Genomic DNA, 19,437 nt, shown 5'->3' on the forward strand with positions numbered 1-19,437 from the left:
ATAAAATATAATACTATCTGATATTAATGAAACAAAGTGAATTTGTTGTTAGCGCTTTTTTTTTTGTGCAAAAGCGACTATGGAGCTCCAACAATGACCATGCTGCAGAAGAGCAAATATTTTTTTGACAAGTGAGGCCTATCCATCAGAATTAAAGGGCGGGGCTTACAGTGCTCCAGTTACGACTATTGGTTGGATGTCACTATTACTGGTTACAGTGACAATAAAATGCAGAAAGTCAATATTTTCAAACTGTAATAAACAATTAAACTATTAAATTAAGATTTTTAGCCATTTTTAAATTATTATTTATTTTAAGTTCTATTTGAAGGATTATGTTTATTTATTTATTTGTTTATTTATAATCTTTTATGACTACTTAGCTTACAGTTATAAGAAAAAAAATTGGATGTCTCAAAACATTTTATTCCAGAACAGTTTTCATTAGACATGCATCAGTCAGAAATTTCGTAGTCCATAACTACTTCCGGTTTTATTTTGGGCTGGAATCAGAATTGGTTTGGCCGAATCTTTTTTTTTCTTCTTTCTTTTCCAGACGACTTTACCAAGGCGTATAAAAGAGAGGGAATGTGCTGTGATAACTGTAGAAGGTTTGAATCAAATAGAAAGACCCTGGACCTTTATCCAATGTTTAATAAGTAAATAAGCATGCTTTTAGATGATACATTTATAATAAAAATATTGTGCGAGTCATTTATTGTAAAGAAATCTATGCTTGATCCGCTTAATCGAGAGCTCTGGCTGATTGATTGTTGCATCTTTAGTTTCAATTTAAAAGAGCACTACTGTTGGATTAAAACGCACAAATCCTAAAACACCAGAAAAGCTGTGCACAACATATGCTGCGGCCTCTTTAAGACATCCGAGCAAAACAACTGTCCTGATGGAGGGAGGAGGAGGAGAATGAGGGATGAGAAGGAGGGCTGGCTGGCTGGAGGACCGAATGGCTGCTTTTTACGCTGTTACGCAGAGGGCAGGCTCACCTGCTGAAACGCTTGCAAGTGCACTTCGCCATTGAGCACAACAGAGCCCTCTTTCAGCGCTCACCTCCAATTAATATCCGAGCCTGCGAGGTCAGCGCTTTATTATTGTTGTTGTTTTTCCTTTTTCCCCTCCTCTTCCTCGGGTTTGTCCCGGTTTTTCTTGCTTTGTTTTTGATCCGAGGAGCTCGGTTATTTTGCCATGTTTCCTGCGTATGGATTGCCTCTGCGATAGTAGGCGAACAAAGCGCATCAAGTCTCTCCAGAGAGCTGCTTCCTTTCAGATTCACGGATTTTGGTCAGTGAGTAAACTTCTTTGGATAAACCACACGCATCGTCGACGGGTTTTCGTCGTTGATCAGCTCCTCGTTGCTAATTCACTTGGAAAGAGAGCTCTGTTAAAGATGGATAGGCTACGCCAGACGGATTGGCATTTAATTTAGGAAACACCCGATCCCAATGCTGGACAGAAATAATGGCATGATTTTGGATAGCACCGGACGCGTTATTGGTTTCCTGGGAGTTGATGCTTAAATTCAACAGAACAGTCTTGTAAGAGCGAGTGCTTAATTTCCCCAGACTCGAAAATACTACAAATCTAAAATAGTGAGACCATCACTGAAATAAACTATGGAGCACACTGGGATCGAGGAGGTGAACCAGACGCACCAGCAGCAACATGAGCCCATCAGCTTCGGAATCGACCAAATCCTCAACAGCTCGGACCAGTCCAGCGGCTGCATGCTGCCCAACCGGACCGGCGACCCGGATTACGCGCTGGCCCCCAACGTCTACAGCAACGGCTACAACAGCGTCTACAACCCGGCCTGCTCCTACAACGTCAACATGAACATGAACGTCAGCATGAACATGAACATGAACGTAAACGTGAACTCCGGGAACTCGGGCGGGGTGATCCGGGTGCCGGCCCACAGACCGATGCCGCCTCCGCCTCCACCGTCGGCGGCTGCCGCGCCGCATCCGCCCCCCGGAATCCCCGCTGTGCCTGGCATGGGGATGGGCAACCCGGCCAACTTCACCTTCCCATGGATGGAGAGCAGTAGGAGGTTTGCCAAGGACAGACTAACAGGTAAAAAAAAAAAAAAAAAAAAAAAAAAAAAAAAAAAAAATTACCTGTGTTCTTTTGCTTTCCAGATGGATTTACTTTACTAGAAAATCAAATTCACACAATTTAGTCACTAACTGATACAAATAGAAAATGAGGGATGGATTGTGCAGGCAAAGCGGAGATATGTTTTAATCTTTAGGTTGTAATCTGTAACGAATCATATAGGCGCTCATAGAGTCACTTTTATGATGCTGGAAGGGCAGCCTGATGAACGAGAGCTGAAATTGACACAGACGTGCTGATGAATCAGTATTGGACGATCACTCTCCATTTACAGCGGATGACGGATAACGACGCTCCCCGCTTTTTATGAGAATGAATGATTTTTTTCTTCCTCTTTGAGACAATGGAGAAAAGGATGTGTCACAGAAATTACAGCATTATTATTATTATTATTATTATTATTATTATTATTATTATTATTATTATTATTATTATTATTATTATTGAAATAAAATAAAATTGAAATGAGTTCAGGATTGAAGTTTATTCTGCTTAAAAATTAAACGCTTTATGCTTATTTCGCTACTGTTTAAAATTATTATTATTATTTTGACAGAATAATAACCCAAATGTTGCAATTAACTGTATGAGTTTCGTGATTTCTACTCATAATTTATTTGTTTAAAAGAAACATAAATAATAAAGTAATCGTAACATTTTACTAATTAAAACAAAACCTGCTTATTTTAAAAACGAAAATGGACTATTTTTGGTGATATTTCATCAGTTTCTCTTAGTCTCATTATCTATTACATATGATTTAATATATTTTTATACGTGACCCACATACACAGATGTTTAAAAATAAAATAGAAAAGGAACTGAATCCTTATTTCACTTTTGAGTGGAATTTCCAAAGACTTTTGCTTTTACGGTTTTTAATATTTCAATTGCATCATTAACAAGTAATTAAGTTTGGAAAATAATAAATTGAGTTATAAAAACAAACAGATATACATTTAAAGATTATGTGACTGCTGATTATTCTGTAAACGGGCTAATCCCAAAATAAACGTTTTAATACTTTGATTCAGAGTTTTACTTTTTCAATAAGCGCTTAGATTTAAGATTAAAAATGATAAACTTACTGGAAATGCTCTTGCGCGTCATCCTCCCCACGCATTAAATATTCATATTTCTGCTCCTACTGCTTAATTAATTATTCAATACTAGTGGACGATATGTCATCTGCAAAAAGATACAGTGTAAATAGACTTATCAATTTTACTCATAGTCACAGAGGGCCCTTCGTTTAACTTCTCTCGGCTTTGTGTAATTATTTTGCTGCTTATATTCGTCCCTCTGTATTGATCAGCCAAAGATCCGCAGCAGGAGCGCCTGCGTGGCTCCTTCCCTCATCAGGGCGCAGAAACACTCCAGATTTGTCCCGTTTGGTTTCCTATAAAAATCTATAAATCATCTCTCCTCCTAGCAAGTTTGAATATTTCTCCCCGTTTCTTTTTTTTCTCCTCCTCGCCTCTCCAGGATGAAACCAGAGGAGGAAAAATGCCCTCCAGTGCAGCTCAAATCAGCTCACCGTTTTGCCAAAAGGCTTTCGGGTTGTGTAACTCTGGCGTTCATTGGAGCTCGTTTAGCGCGGATGTAAACAAAACCCGGTAAACTGCGCCGCAGACTCTCGTTTTTCACGTAATATGGGGCAGAAATTCACCACCATTCATCACGGTGGCCAACGCAAAACCAGACAGGCGCAAAAAAAATAAAATAAAAATAAAACATGAAGATGTATACGGGACGTTATGAGCCTCAATCTGCAAGACGGACTGAGAGTCATAATCTAATACCCAATCACTCAGAACTGATTTATGTCATATTTTGGGTTTATTTTGCATAAATGTGATCAATTCATCCCGTAATCAATCCTAGTTGATGTGTGATAATATCTTGTTAAAATAGATTATACAGTTTAAGGTTTTAGGTTTGCTTTTTCATTTTCTAATTTTGGTGCGGGGAGAACTTTATCATAACAAAGAATGCGAATAAATAATATATATATATATATATATATATATATATATATATATATATATATATATATATATATATATATATATATATATATATATATATATATAAATTAGTTAATAGTTTTATTAAGCAAAATTAAAACGTGAAATTAAATATTAATAAAAGAAACAAGAATAATACGTTCGATATTAAGTAGTTTAGTATGAAGTTATAATCTCAAACGTTAAATCACGTTAAAACAACCAACTAAATATGTAATAAATAAATAATAAATGCAAACAATGTGTTAGATGAAATATAATTTACAGTCGAATCTGAGCAGGAGTTATTTAAATTAATAAATCCGACCAAAATCTAAGTAACCCAGGTAATGAATGACCAATTTCAGCATTTACACTTCCGCCAATAATAAGAGTAAAGATGATCATGATTATCATGCATCAATAATGTGGATTGTTGACGCATTTCAGTGTCATGATACAGATGAGCAGCTCCATAATTCACCTAGCAGCAATAAAGCATAATTAGAGTCTTTTCTCTCTGCAGTAAATGTGTCTGAGAGCAGCGGAAATCCTCCCCGCGCTGCTTGGTTTTATTTCAGGGTGACGGAAAACAGAGTCCTCTCCTTTTTGTCCCGTGTTGTGTAATAAATAGCAATGTATGTTCACGTTATATTTCAATATCCCCCCTTAGAATCCTTCGCGGATATATTTATTAGATTGCTGCGGAGGTAATATCCGCAGTGGGGAAGGGAGGCGCTGTCACTGAGAAGTGTTATTAAGTATAAGTGGTTTTATTATGGGAAACATATTCTCCACGGTGGCATTTTATTTTTTCGATAATGCGTATGCTAAATTGTGTTACCGAGGAAAAAGATTTTGTGTTTCCACCCGTTTCATTCTTCTTTTTCGCTTCTTCATCTAATAAAGAAGGAGTAAAAGTCCAATTATGTTGTAGAATTTCTGCTTTTATTTGCTTTTCCTCTGATGTTGGAAGAGTTTCATGTGACCCCATGAAGGATCGAACCACACAGGCTGTTAAACTGACTGCACATTTCTATGTCAACACTATTAAATTGATCATTATGAAATAAAATTACTAACACTGTTATTTTATTATAATAATTTTTATTATTAAATAAAGCAGCTCCTTGAATAATATAATAGAATGTTATTTACGGTATTTTTTTTTACAACTGCAAATATACGAATTTAAATACCTAATAATCACAAGAAAAAGTCACAAAATATGCTCATATTCTACAAACAGTTGAATTGTGCTTTGGCAATTTTGACTATATGCTATAAAACTTATCATTTCTGCCATTTCCTTGTATTCTGCACAGTTTCTACAACCTTAGGTCATGAAAGCTTTTACAGCTGGCTCATGCATTACAGCAGCACATGTGTGATACAAGTTCAGCTGCATTTCAGAGACTGTAAGGCAATGCCTTGCTGCAGTCGGCATCTCCAAAAGAGCCTGCAGCTCGTTTGGTTGCCTCTGAACGTGCTCGTATGTGCCTGGCCCATTAGTTAGGCCACAGATGGCCTGAAATAGCCTCCTAATGTAGGATTATTTGGCCAGACCTGCGGCTGGGAGCAACAACAGGCCTCCTCCGTGTTCTCCCTCCGTGACCTGTAAGGCTCCAAGCTGATTTAAGCAACAATTTCTCTAAAAATCAAGGATAATGGCTATAAAGGTGTTGCAGTCCACTTATAGTGAAGTTATAGAAATAAACCGTGTTTTTGTTTGTGTAAAGTCTTGATTAAATACCAGAGAGGGTTATCCATGTCCCAAAAGGTGCATCAGTTGGGTGCAATTGCCGTTTTATTGTTATTGAGCGATTATCAAAGTGAACACATAATGTTAAGTTGTATTATGATCCAATAAAAATATCACAGAAGATTAAAAACGGAGAGGTCAGGGTTAGGCCTGCTTTCTGTGTCAGGCTCTAAATGTGTGCTGCTAATTCACACAGCGCCGATGTAAACTTTATGTGACCCACTGTTACAGCAGAATCTAGTTGCTCATCTGTTCTTTACAAATCATTTGCTCGTGTGCGCCTCAATTTGCCAATCGTGTTCAGCACCATCAGGGGACTCGCGCAGCTCCTTGGAAATGACTGCAGCACGGATAATAGCTTCGTGTTCCATTTCCCATCCAAATTGTCATCGTGTGTGCGGGCAAATGAATTTTCAGCTTGCTGAAACTCTGATAGCAGCAGCAGCAGCAGCAGCCCCGGGGGGGACACCTATGCAGATGTTTTCATATTCATTTTGGCTCCTGGTGAGCTTCTCTGACAAAACAAAAACAAATAAACAGCCTGTAAGACAGCAGGCAAACAGCTTGCTAGGGAAGAACGACACAAACACGCACTGCTTGTTTTAGTTTTTCTTTTCTCTTTTTTTTTTAGCATTTGCTTTCCATTCAGCTTCAGAAGGAGAATGTGGGCTGCAGAGTGGATCTATGGCCGACGATCTCATTACATTTATTGATCACCTGTTTACCCACGGCTGACAAAATAGACAGGATTCATAGATATTTTATGATGCAGAGGATAAGTTGTCACTAATACCCTGCATGTGAGGTTTGGAAAACACAAACTGTGTGCATTTTAGCTTTAGCTCAGCCCTGGACAAGTCGGATTTAACCTGTAGTGGCTTTTATTATTATTTTAATTGAGAGTAGTCCAAATGCTTTTTGTGTGCTTTTACAAACCAATCGGAGGAAAGGTTTTATGAATTTTAAATAATATTTCAAATGACCCAGTTCAGATTTAATTAATCAGAATATTTTAGATTTTGAAGTGAATTTGGTTTATTTATATACTATCAAGTTATAACAGTAATAGTCAAGAACTCTTAAAAACAAAAAAAATAAAACATCCCTTTAATTAGTGCTATGCTGAATAGCTGCAGTCCACATCAATGTATTCTTAAGCTTTCACCTTATTAACCTCAGAGGGGAATCCATCCATCATTTACCAGACATGCAAAAAAGCAATTTGTCATTTTGGGTGTAACTGGGAAAGTGTTTTTTTTTCTGTCATCCTTGACAGAATGGCACCCTGAGTAGTTAGCCACATAACAGATATTGAAAGCATTGTGCAGAGAAAATCAGTGTTTACATGCAAACCATTTCACTTGACAGATGTAACATTTTAAAGCTTTAGTGACAGAATTAAATGCTTTTTGTGCAAATATCCATTTTATTTAAGCCAGATTGTACTTTGTTTAAACAGAATTTGCTCCCAGCTTCTGTGTTTTTACGTTCCAGCTCATTCAAACTTTCTCTGGATGGCCTGTTTGCGCTTGATTTATATTTATAACCCTGCAAGTCCGCTCTCATTTTCTCTGAATGAGCCATATCTCATTTTGTGGTAAAAATGACCAAGTTTAAGAGAGCAGCAGTAAATGTTATTAAAATAGAGTCTGTTCATCATTCAGGCCCTCTTCATATGATTAGCTGCTATGAGTCGGTGCCAGCTCGACTGCTACTGCTGTACTCCAGATGTGGGACCTGACTGTGTCTCCCTTTCTTTAGGGGAGGAGGCAGAGGAGAGCCGAGCTGGGGAGGCCACAGGGGGGCCGGAGGCTGCCGGGTCCCTCTGTCCTCTCCCAAAGGGAGACATCGGCAGGGTCCCTGTCTGGAGCACGGTGGAGACATTAGCAAAATGCTATTACCCAGAACTCGCTCACCTGCGAGACAGCAATGGTCTTCTGGCAGACTATCCTTTTCCAAAGGGGGCTTGCCCAGGTGAGTCTCCCCCAACAATTAAATAATCATATTTTATCAAATCAGATCTTTTTTAAAGCGCTGTTTAATGTCAGTGCTGCTTATTCATCTATGTTTTGCATTTTCTGTGTTGTGTCAATGAGAGTCTTCAAAAAACTGTAAAATATAATTTATATCTTAAATTTTGTTAAAGTGAAACAAGTAATTTTTTTCTGCTCAATTTTCCAGCTGCCCTCTCACCCTTCTCGGTGACCCGCCGCATCGGCCATCCCTACCAGAACCGGACGCCGCCCAAGAGAAAAAAGCCCCGCACGTCCTTCAGCCGGGTGCAGATCTGTGAGCTGGAGAAACGCTTCCATCGGCAGAAGTACCTGGCGTCGGCTGAGCGTGCCACTCTGGCGAAGGCCCTCAAGATGACAGATGCACAAGTCAAGACCTGGTTTCAGAACAGGCGGACAAAATGGCGGTAAGACTGCAGAAAAGGGAAGGGGTGCTCATTTCTGTTTTCCTCACTTCAAATTGGATCCCTTAAAGCAAAACAAAGAGATTTAAGTAATTTTACCTGACAAGGATGTCAGCTTTTACTTCTATCATAAACTCACAGCTCGGCATGTCACTTCCTTTTTAAACTGCTCACCTACGTCTTACCTTAAGCACAATGGCCTGAAGCTGAAGCATTGAAGAGCTTGTAAAACTCAACACCTATTCTGCTTAGCTTAGCTGCCTGTCGAGGCCGGTTCGCTTGACCAAGCACAATTACTGGTGAGGCTCCTGAAAGGCCTTTTAGAAACCTGCTGTCCAAAGCAATACTGAAACACTCACAGGAGGAGCCGTCTGCCAAATCCACACACACACACACACACACACACACACACACACACACACACACACACACACACACACACACACACACATGCTTCTTCACTTCATTCTAACTGTTGTTTATAGTCATTTGGAGGTAAACGAGTAGAAAATCAAATTATAATGCCCTGCCCATTGTTAAAGGAGCAGGACGCATATTTCAAAAGCAAATTACAGAGAGCTAAATTACCTTAAGTCATTACCTTAAGGGTTTTTATGTTTAAATGACCCTAATGCTTTTTAAATGACTTTTTTTTTTAAACAATCGTTGCAGTTAGAAAACAGATAAAAAGTTTTTGCAGGTTGGAGTAAATTTATTGGTACAGTACAAATTTAATCACCTCCTTTCTTAAATTACAACCACAAACTTGGTTGCATATTTTTGGGATTCTGTGTGGGAGAGAAACACAACATAATGTTTAATTTTGACGTGGAAAAAAAAAAGATGATTAAAGCATGAATTTGAGCTGTGAATTAAAATCTAAAAAGTGTGGCTTAGATTCATTCATATTGTAGAGAGGAAATTACAATTTACAAGTCTTTTATGGTTTTGCAGCTTTACATGTTTATAAACTAAATTTTTTTTTTTCATTTTAATTTTCTTTTCAAAAGAGTTGCTATGAACGTGAATTTGTAAATATTGGCACAAACTCTCAGTTAGAGTTTGGTCAAACCTTGTCTAAACCATTTCCTTGCAGCTCTGGCTTTATGTTTCCTGCTGTCTCCAATCATTTTCACTTTAACTCTGGAAAGCTTCCCCACAGCATGATGCTGTCAAACTCCATTTCCTAACGAAGCAATGTCTGCAGACAATTGGTTGCTTTGAATTTTATGTGGTGCTATAAAAGAGAGAGGGCATGAATGCAAAATGCAAAAAAAAAGGTTTTCCATCTCATAGTAATGCTTTATTTTAAAGGTGGAGTGTCTTAAATAATTCCAATACAAAATATTTTAAAGTTTGTTGCTTTTACATAGATTATTCTAAAAAGGTTAGAACGGCATAAATACTTTTGTTGGGTTTTGTAGTTTGTTGTATTTTGCTGTAAAAAAAAAAAAAAAAACTGCTTTTACATGAAAATCCTCCAAACAATTACATCATCCAGTCTGAGTCTGCACCACCGGCTGTAATAAAATGAGTCTGCTCACAATAAAACACCAGCAAAGCGTATCCTGACTGAGCGCCATGTCACAAACGCAACGGGGGAATTGGTTTAACTCATTTTTCTGATTCCTACTTTTGCTGAGATTTATGCCACGCTCCCCCCGTTAGTCTTGCTTCTGATCGGATGAGCGTGAGGGATGTCTTTGCGTGACGACCACGCTGGTAACAAGACGATGATCGAATCAACAGCCGGGGAATCGGATTATGATAATGCTGTTAACAATAATGTGTGGCTAATGGATGGAGGTTGGTGTGCGTGAAAGAGGGGGTGTTCAGAGGTGTGCTCCTGACTCCTACCTACCATTCAGATTTTGCTGTTGAGCAGCTTTTTTTGTTCACTACTATCCTTTCTGGAGATTTATTGCTACAATTTGCACAAACATCAAGAACAGAGTCCTAAATTACTAATGTTTCAAACACATGATTGATCTGAATGTTAAGTTTAGCTATTTAATCATATAGATTCTAAATAAAATCAATATTTCACCTACATCTAAGGAGAAACGGAGGTGCATTTAGGAACTCAAATATCCCCATGTCAGTGTTAGCTCCTCCACTAATGGTCGTACCGGATGTACAGGATGTGCTTTACTGGTGCTGCTCTGAAATAAACAGAAAAGCAGATGTAAGTTTTCACCTTGAGGCACACCCTCCCACCGCTCCTCCCCAGCTCTTGTGACTCGTGTCAATCAGCAGCCGTCTGGGCCTGGAGCTAATCCTGCAGTACAGGAGCTGAATAAATATTCAGGTGCAGCAACCAGTTTGCAGCTTTTCACCTGCAACGTGTTTCCCTTTCTGTTTGCAGCCTGTTGATAAAAGCTCTACCATTTCTGTGAATTTGTAAGGAAATTTAAGTTTGTTGTGAATTACTTTTTTTAATTAAATTCCAGCAGTACCTGATTTTAGCACTTTAGTTTATGACTTCTTAGAATGAGCAGTAACTGTAAATACTTGTTTTTCTTATTTATTTACAATAAATAAACAACTAAATAAAACTAAAGAAATGGTGAAAATAAATTTGTATTTGAATTTGTCATTTTATTCATTTTTTCATGGAAATATAATTAAAACGTTCTCTATTTAGAGCATTTTGGCTGTAAAACATTTTCTGATGAATTATTTTTCTTAGAATTTACATTTACATAATGCAGTTATTTTGATATTTTAATTCACTTTGTATATTAGTGTTGTCATTTTTTAACAGTTAGTTAAGATGCTACTTTTTATTTATTAAATAAAAACACAAAAATAACAAGGAATTCCTAAAAATAGATATTTCCAGTCAACATATTTTATTATTATATTTTTTTGTCCATAATATCTGTTCTATCTTATTTTTTTCTGCAATGTTTTTATTGTGAATTTTATATTTTGTCAGATTTTTTTAAATTTTTTTGCCAATTCCTATTCTGCACATGAACTGGTTCATTCATGTGCAGCATGTATTGTTTTCCCTTATCCTATTTTTAATTAATATGTGTCAGAACTGATTTATTTTTTAAGGTCACCAAATTGTTTACACATATTTAAATGTCTATGTTTGTTTTGTCCTATTTTTTTGTTTTAGAGTAACCAGCCCAAATTAATTACTGGATTTGACACCCTGCTTAAAATGCAATGATGTAACATGTTTTGTTTTTGTTTTTTCTGTACATGCCTAATAAAACAAAACATAATTTTGGTTTGAAAGCATTCTCGGCTCACCGTCCGTATCCTCCTTCCTACAGGAGACAAACTGCAGAGGAAAGGGAGGCAGAGAGGCAGCAGGCCAACCGGCTGATGCTGCAGCTTCAGCAGGAAGCTTTCCAGAAGACGTTGAGCCAGCCGCTGCAGCCAGATCCCCTCTGCCTGCATAACTCCTCCCTCTACGCCCTGCAGAACTTGCAGCCTTGGGCAGAAGACAATAAGGTGACCTCCGTCACCTCTGTGGCTTCTGTGGTGTGACCGTGTGGGTGTGAATGTGTGTCTGGAAGAGAAAAGGGAGGGAGGGGAAAGGGACAAAGTTTGGAATGAAATGCCTATATCCAAGTGCCGTCAGAATAAAAAGGACAAAAGTGAGGAAAATCCTCATTTTCTCCTAAAATCTTCTCACTAATCTGGGAGATCATAGACAAAGGAAAATGATGCTTGCTTTGCAGGGAAAGACTGAGTGGACATTGTGCTTCCTCACTCACTGATCATTACCAGCAACATGGTGGGGGAAGCGAACGTAGACAGAGACGGCTATATGTTACTGTCAGGATCTACAGAAACACACTGTGCGGACCTCAGAGCACAGGAGCCGCACTTAGATGCTGTTTGTCAAAATTAAGCAAGTCTACAAGTGTTATCTAAGAAATCTAAAGTCTGTTGAGTCATACCCTGCCTTACACCAAGTTTCCGCTTTTCCTTCAGCTGTCGGTCTAAAAGAGAAGAAGGCACTTTCCCCACTAAGTGCCAGGAAACAAATGGACACCTCTGTACATGCCCAACTACTGAGACTGCCCCTCATTTGCCTCCGGATCCATCCTGCAAGGCAGCAGGAGGCTCATTGCCAGTGACGGAAAATATACAGCCTCCATTTTTTCGCTTATGACTTTGTACAATGTAGTAAAATGCATGTTTCAATCCTTTTCTGTGTGCACTCGGAGGACCCACTGAAGTCAGCTGCGGTCGAGGTGGATCTCCTCCCCAGCTGCGGAGCTCAAGTGGTAGTGGATTGGTCCTGATGATGGAATCCTCATTATGTTAAAAAAGTGTTTTATATTAAAAGATATTGTGACTTTTTGAAACGATGACCAACTTCTCTGCTTTTCTTGCCTCTTTCTGTTGTTTGTTGGGTTTTTTCACCAACTGACTGTCTGTGTTTTTTTTTATCTCCATTATGAAAAAGACACAATAATGCTTTATGATTTTAGGAAGCAGTCAGCCTCATGGGATTTACTTGTGATTACGCATTAAAGTTTCAAACCACCCAAAGGTAAGATGCCAACAGACCTGCATCTGTAAGAGAGCACAGTAGCTATTTTTTTAATCCATAAAAACCGATGACTACAGCTCCCATGTGTGCATGTGGAGCAGGGCGGTGCCAAACGACAGTATGAAAAACCCTCCATGGATAAATTAAAGTTTGAAATCAATACCAGCACAAGCTAAAACGTGGGGACAGAGAAAAGTATGAGTTTTGCTTCCGTACTGCATAGGTTTAAAGTGAGGAAACCTGGATTTGTTTGTTTGTTTTCTGCAATTTACTGTTGCAATTTAAAGGAGCATTTGTTCAGCAGATCAGGAAGAAAACTTAATCACATTATATTTGTGTCATTCCTCCAGGTTGTCTCACACTTTCCAGTCTTCCTGTTTGCCTTGTCTCTTTTGGCTGTAAATGAAGATAAATACTTGCATTAATATGGCTACTTTTTGTATAAGAATATATTTATATTTTGTGCAAAGTAAATTAACCTTGGACAAATAATTAATAACTCAGTGTTGGGGAAAAGCATTGTTTTTAGAGGTTTTCTGGTTCATTTACACACAGTATCATGCAAAAACAAACAGTGATAATCAGATTTTCTTCATTAAGCAAAACAGCACTTCAAACCAAACCTCTAATTTGAAAAATATCTAGACCCTTTGTTAGATTATAGATTAGCTATGATCAACAAACATTTTGAATCTGGGTTCAGCTTCTTTAGCCAAACCCACTAATTTCTAATCGTAAAATCATAAAATCTCTTAAAAAGAAATAAAATATTTTAAAAATTATTGGGACTTCTGCAAACCCAAGTGAAGGAACTTTACCCAGACATGGAGAAAATATGAAACCCTAGTAAATCTCAGTGCCTTGTCTATCTAAATTTCTCCCAGAATGCATCAGCAACTCATCCAGAAGGTGAAAAAATCCCGAAAAAACATCCATAGCACTGAGTGCATCAATTGACTCACTTAAGGTCAGAGTTCAATATCTACAGACATCCAGAGGAGAGTTCCCCGGTCAAAACCACAGCTGATCATGGCACGAAAGATTCTGGGGAAAATATTCTGTGTACTGACAAGGTGAATGTAGAACGTTCTGGAAACTGTGCTTCTTGTTACATTATAAAACAAATGTATCATTTCAAAAACATCAGCCCAGAAGTCAAACATGGTGGTGGCAGAGTGGTGGTCTGGGGCGGCTTTGCTGCTTCCGCACCTGCACAGCTGTTGCAACTGAAACGGCATAAATTCTGCTTCCTGTTAGAAAATCCTGCAGAGAAATGCCCAGCTATCAGCCTTTCAGATCAAGAACACATTGTTATGCTGTTGGACAATGATCAAAAGCACACCAGCAAGTCTGACTTGTGATGGCTAAAAAAAGTAAAAAGTAGAAAAAAAAAAAAAAAGTAAAAGTAAAGGCTAGTGAAAGTGAAAGAGTTAAATCGGGACTCCTCTGGCCCGACCTTAAACAGGCTGTTCAGGTTAACAAACCTGCACTGTGCCTGAATTTATTCAGTTGAAGACCTGACGTCACAGACTCATTGTTTGTTACTGTAAATGGTTGATGGGATGTGAAGGGCAGCACAAGCAGTTATTAGAGTGAGGACCCCAAACTGTATGTGTCCTCATCTTCTGTGCCTTTCAAGTGAAGTGGGCGTGGCCAGGTGTCAGTAGCTGACTGGGAACAGTGGGCCACTGTTCCCAGTCAAAACTGGGTTTTAACTTTGCTCTAGTCCAGGTTTGGTTCATGTTTTTGTTTTGACTTGTTTGTTTTAAAGTTTTGTATTTTGTATTTAATTATTCATGTTTTTTGTTGTTAATTGGTTGTGGTGTGTCTTGTTTTAATCATGACCTCAGTGACTTTAGGTTTAGAGGAACATGACTTGAGCCAAGCTGAAAGTTTTTCTCTTCATTTAATGAAATCATTGAAAAGGGTTGTTTTCTTTATTTACTCTGGTTATGTTTGTCAAATGTTGTAATTTGTTTTATGCTCTGAAAGTGGGACAGAAGGAATAACTTTCAGAAAACTTCATTTGAATAGTTCCAGCATTACTTGCCTAACCTCAAGTGAACCTGATTCCATGCTGGTGTTATTTATCAACTAAATATAATGCTAGAACGGAAAAGCAGTTTTTGGAAACTAAGTACCTCTAAATATGAAGGAGCGGAGTTGATAAGCTGCTTTGATACAGATGTGTCCTTCTGTATATAACATGAGATTTCTAGATTTATGTTTCTTGAATAACGAGACCAAATAGAGATGTTTAGTGAAATAAACACAGCACATCAGTAGAATCATCTCATAATGTCTACCAAGCATGGTGGTGGAAGGGTGAAGCTTGGGCATTGTAGTCTCTGAATCGGCCTTCTCTCCAACAGCTCATGTTTGGCTAAAGCTGGTTCCCGCTAACAATAGAGCAATATTGTATAAAAAAACGCAACGTCCAAAAATTCCTCCCCCAGCGATATGTGAGAATGATAAAGTCATGAAGATACCATCGGGCGCTTGCTGCTAAACGTGGGTTTGCAACCATCTTGCATCACTTAGTACCTCCACAGTTTTTGCTTCAGCACTAGTGACAGTGTGGAATCTCCTGTGTGTTTCTAAACTCTTTTGATTTTGATCATTCTAGAACCTGGGTAAGATCAAGTCATCATCATTCCTCATAAACATGGAAAACATCAGTTACAAGAGGGTGCACTTTTTTACTGTAACTGTGTGTGTATATTCTGCAGGCATGACAATAATGTTTTAAACTGAGCGCCGTTTGTCTTGGGAAAACAATCATTCCTGTTTTGGAGCGTCGCTCCTCCATCCTTTGTCTTGTCTGATTGTTGTCTTTAAGAATCCTTCCCACCTACACACAGACAGTCGTAAACATCTCGCTATCAATGCATCCAGCTTATCGTGGAAGTGTTTATCATCTCAGTCATAACAAAAAACAGCCTGTTTAGAAGAACAGTAAACACATCATTTACGTTCCCTTCTTGTAAATGAGCCATCATCGCCACAAACGTCCCAAAAAACGCTCCCTGTTGTACTCCGTCTCTTCTTCATGGCACCAAATCGCTCGTTTTCGTTGGACTGTGAGCACAACACTGGCCTCTTGTTAGCCTTGGCTGTACCTGCTGATGACAAATACCACATTTCACAAGGAGTGTGTGTTTTGCTTAAGCCTCCTCATATTTGCTTTGAGCAGTTTGACGATGTGGTTCGAAACAGCTGTCTGCATGTGCACCCACCCCAGACAACCCGACACAGTGCTGGAGTAAGTCAGGTTTTCAGGACGTCTTGCCTGGTTAGGATCCTGTCAGTAGCAGGCAGATCTCCAGGTGACGCCTCCTCAACCCCCATTTCCTCCTCTCCATCCTGCTTTCATCTCTCACCCCCAGAGACCTTGAAGACGTGACTTGGCCCATTTCAGAAAAATTCCTGCGTTTGCTGTTTTCATACCCGTGCTTTGTGTTTTCCTACAGGTGCTTAAAGATTTTTTTTTATGTTTTTCTTGCTTTTTTTGTTGCTTTCTCACTGTCTTCCTTCTGCCACCAAACGCTGTGTCCTTATCCAATAAAATGTCACCACACGAGAAGAGCAAGCACACAAGGCTCACACTCTATCAGGCTTCCTATCAAGCACTTTGTTTTGAACAGAGACACCTAAAAGCTATTCACTGCACAGTTATGTGTCACGCTCTGTCTATACTCATCCGTTGTTTCTTTTCTTGAGCAATAGAGTAAACATTTAAGGCAGTTGTTGCAATTTCTGTTTTGATTTAAAACTAAATCGATTTGCAAAACTATTCGGTTTTGTTGCTGTCAGATGAAATTGTTTCGCATTAGCAGTAAAATCCATTCACCATTTATAAAAACTGATTTACACCTGCCTATAAGGAATAATTTAGTGACTTTAACTTTCTGACTACCAGATGTAATAATATCACTCCATGGTGCTTATAACCAGTTTTATGCTGTGACAGCTGCTTGATTTCAGTAAAAAGCTAACGCTATGAGAAAGTGCCAAAGTGTATTAGCTCACTTCTAACGTGCTGACATGCAAAGCTTTGTTGACAAAAGCCTTCATGGTCCTTGACAATGAAATCCTGCCACGGTCCGTTAGCTTGAGTCACTTGGAAAATAGTAAAAAAAAAACAACGTATATTTAAAAGGAATTATATTGAAGACAAACATGTGCACTGTGTATGTTATCGTACTTATATATGCATGAAAGAATCCCGTATTCTCATGATATTTGGTCAGTAACAGCATAAAGGATTCTTCAAAGGCAAATTTAATAAAAGAACAAACATGAGCAAAATGAAACACTTTTAAGCTCTGGTGAAAAGTGGGAAGCAAAACAAATAGATTTTTTTCAAATGCAATTTCTGGAGAATTGTCTTCTGTTTGATTTGGCTTCTGAACAGAAATACAGCTAAATGTATTGTTTATAATTTGGGAGTAGAAAATGTTTGCAGTTGTAACTGGTTCAAACAGATAGACTGACTTCTTATCTATACACTGTAGGGATTAAAAACAACATGATTTGGGTTATATTTTCTACCCATAGGTGTGACCCAGACTACTTGGTTTTGTTTTCTATTCTCAAAACTAAGAGATACAAACGACATATAACTGTGCATATACACACTCACAGCTAAGGGTGATTTAGAGTAACCATTCAACCCCTACAAGCATGTTTTTGGACCATAGCAGGAGAAATATGAACAGAAAACCTTTCATTGTGATGAGAGTTTTACTGCTGAAAGTTTTAAAGTTCCAGTTTTTATGAAAAAATTGTTTTTGATAAAAATCAAATTCCTTATCGTATGGTATCTTTTACAATTCAAGTTTTACAAATAGAAAGATACTGTGACCAGAGTGTATAGGTATGCACACAGTTAAACTAATGCAGTAACTACCATCAACATCAGAACATAGCATCACTTCATAATCTTCTCCTGTTTCTATCTTATCAACAATGATGAAGCAAAATGTGTTTCAGAAATACACTATAGAATAGTGTGAGATGTACAATGCACATTTTTTAACATAAGTTAAACAATTATTTTCATTATTTCCTTATTTTCAAGGAGTAAAACTAATAACACTGTAATTGGGAGAATATATTGTGAAATATTAAGAAAAGTGTTTGTAATTTATTGCTTTTGTGTGTTCAGCTTTAAATTCCGGCACAAATAAGTCATACAGTTTAATTCCAAAAAATTGTGTTAAGCAAATATAATTTTTTAGCATTCAGCAGTAAAACATCTTTAGAAATGATTAATATTAGCTGAAGTTTTTTCATACTGTGCTGTTCATACAAACAGGTGTAACAAGCTATACAGGCAAAAAGATCTACTGAAAACACAAAGAAGATGGCTGATGAATCAATAAAGAAATAAATCAAAAATGAAAGCAGAGCTGAAGAAATGGGAAAGAAGTATAGAAAATTTGTCATCTAAAATATTGGTATATGCAATATAATCCTATATATATATATATATATATATATATATATATATATATATATATATATATATGTATATATATATAAAAGCAAAAATAAACTTGTTAAAATGTGTTAAATAAACAAAATTTAAAAAATATAAAAAAACTAAAACTAAAATAAATTTACATAATTTTGTTGTTTAACTGCACAGACAAGATATTTCTAAATTTACATTTTAGAATCACCAACGGTTAGCAGCAGGAAACTCCAGTCTCTGACTAAACGGCAGCTGTTTTAGGTGAAGAATGATGAGCTCTTTCAATTCGCTGACAGCTCAACGCTAAAATAACCTGCTAGCACAAAACACTGGTACACATCTCCTGCTTTCACTTACACGTTTGGTTATATATGCACACATTTGCATGCACAAACAGAAATACAAATACAGACTTCAGTACCGGATTAAAACCTACCATCCACATTTCAGCATGAACAGAGCAAATCATCATACTAACAATACTGCAAAGTACAATATTGACTTTTACTGTTATGATTTGTTAAATATGTAAATATGAGGGACAATACTAATTTGGATCATTAGTTTGAAAATGCATAGCAAATATGATCAATACTTTTTGTCAACATCGTGCCCCTTCTGTTTAATCTCCAAACATGTCCTGACAGTACAAAAATGTTTTTTCAAGCCTCTGTGCAAACAGGATGTGGAGTCCTTTATTCATCAGCAGCTGCTGCTTTGATTGCTCAATAGAGTTCAGCTACTGGTGGATCAGTCATCTGAGAGGAAAAATAATGTTTAATGATCACAAAGTTTGAGCTGTTTTTTTTTTCTGTGGTACTACATATTCTCTTTAGGCTTTTGAACCAGGAATATAAAGTGAAGAGAGTAGATGTATGTTATGCACACATGTTTGTGCATTAATAAAGTGATAAAAAGGCAGGAAATGTGTCAAACTCACTGCAATGCCTCTAAGTACAACAACAAATCAGGTGAACATTTACAGACTTGATGCTTTGATGGTGAAAGTATTACAAAGACTTTAAAATGGTTTGGAAAACAGTACAAAAAATAAAAGTTATAATTAAATGTAGTATTTTAATAAACATTATGATGTTTGAAGCTTTTCACTATTGTGTTCTACGC

The 19,437-nt window shown here is 37.6% G+C and overlaps 1 protein-coding gene across 3 annotated transcripts; it reads left to right on the forward strand.

Annotated features, from left to right (window-relative positions):
- Positions 1 to 522: 522 nt before the first annotated feature.
- On the forward strand, positions 523 to 12,654 carry LOC103471873 (T cell leukemia homeobox 2). 3 transcript variants are annotated; one of them, XM_008421132.3, is made up of 5 exons: positions 528 to 2,091; positions 7,663 to 7,875; positions 8,083 to 8,320; positions 11,605 to 11,785; positions 12,272 to 12,654. In XM_008421132.3, exons 1-5 carry the CDS (start codon positions 1,632 to 1,634, stop codon positions 12,281 to 12,283), a joined length of 1,104 nt encoding a protein of 367 aa, XP_008419354.1. In that variant the 5' UTR covers positions 528 to 1,631; the 3' UTR covers positions 12,284 to 12,654. The 3 variants fall into 3 exon arrangements, with proteins under 3 accessions (XP_008419353.1, XP_008419355.1, XP_008419354.1); XM_008421131.3 differs by having other exon boundaries at positions 523 to 2,091; positions 11,605 to 12,654; XM_008421133.3 differs by lacking the exon at positions 7,663 to 7,875 and having other exon boundaries at positions 525 to 2,091; positions 11,605 to 12,654.
- The last annotated feature ends 6,783 nt before the right edge of the window (positions 12,655 to 19,437 follow it).

The sequence above is a fragment of the Poecilia reticulata genome, chromosome 10 (assembly GCF_904066995.2).
Source record: "Poecilia reticulata chromosome 10, P_reticulata-male-v2, whole genome shotgun sequence".
NCBI lineage: Eukaryota > Metazoa > Chordata > Actinopteri > Cyprinodontiformes > Poeciliidae > Poecilia > Poecilia reticulata.

What these genes read in the sequence shown, in the direction of transcription:
- LOC103471873 (XM_008421131.3), top strand. Translation starts at nt 1,632, where the DNA reads ATGGAGCACACTGGGATCGAGGAGGTGAACCAGACGCACCAGCAGCAA. An exon ending in TGCCAAGGACAGACTAACAG is followed by an intron (nt 2,092 to 7,662) that starts GTAAAAAAAAAA and finishes CCCTTTCTTTAG; the next exon opens with GGGAGGAGGCAGAGGAGAGC. An exon ending in TCCAAAGGGGGCTTGCCCAG is followed by an intron (nt 7,876 to 8,082) that starts GTGAGTCTCCCC and finishes TCAATTTTCCAG; the next exon opens with CTGCCCTCTCACCCTTCTCG.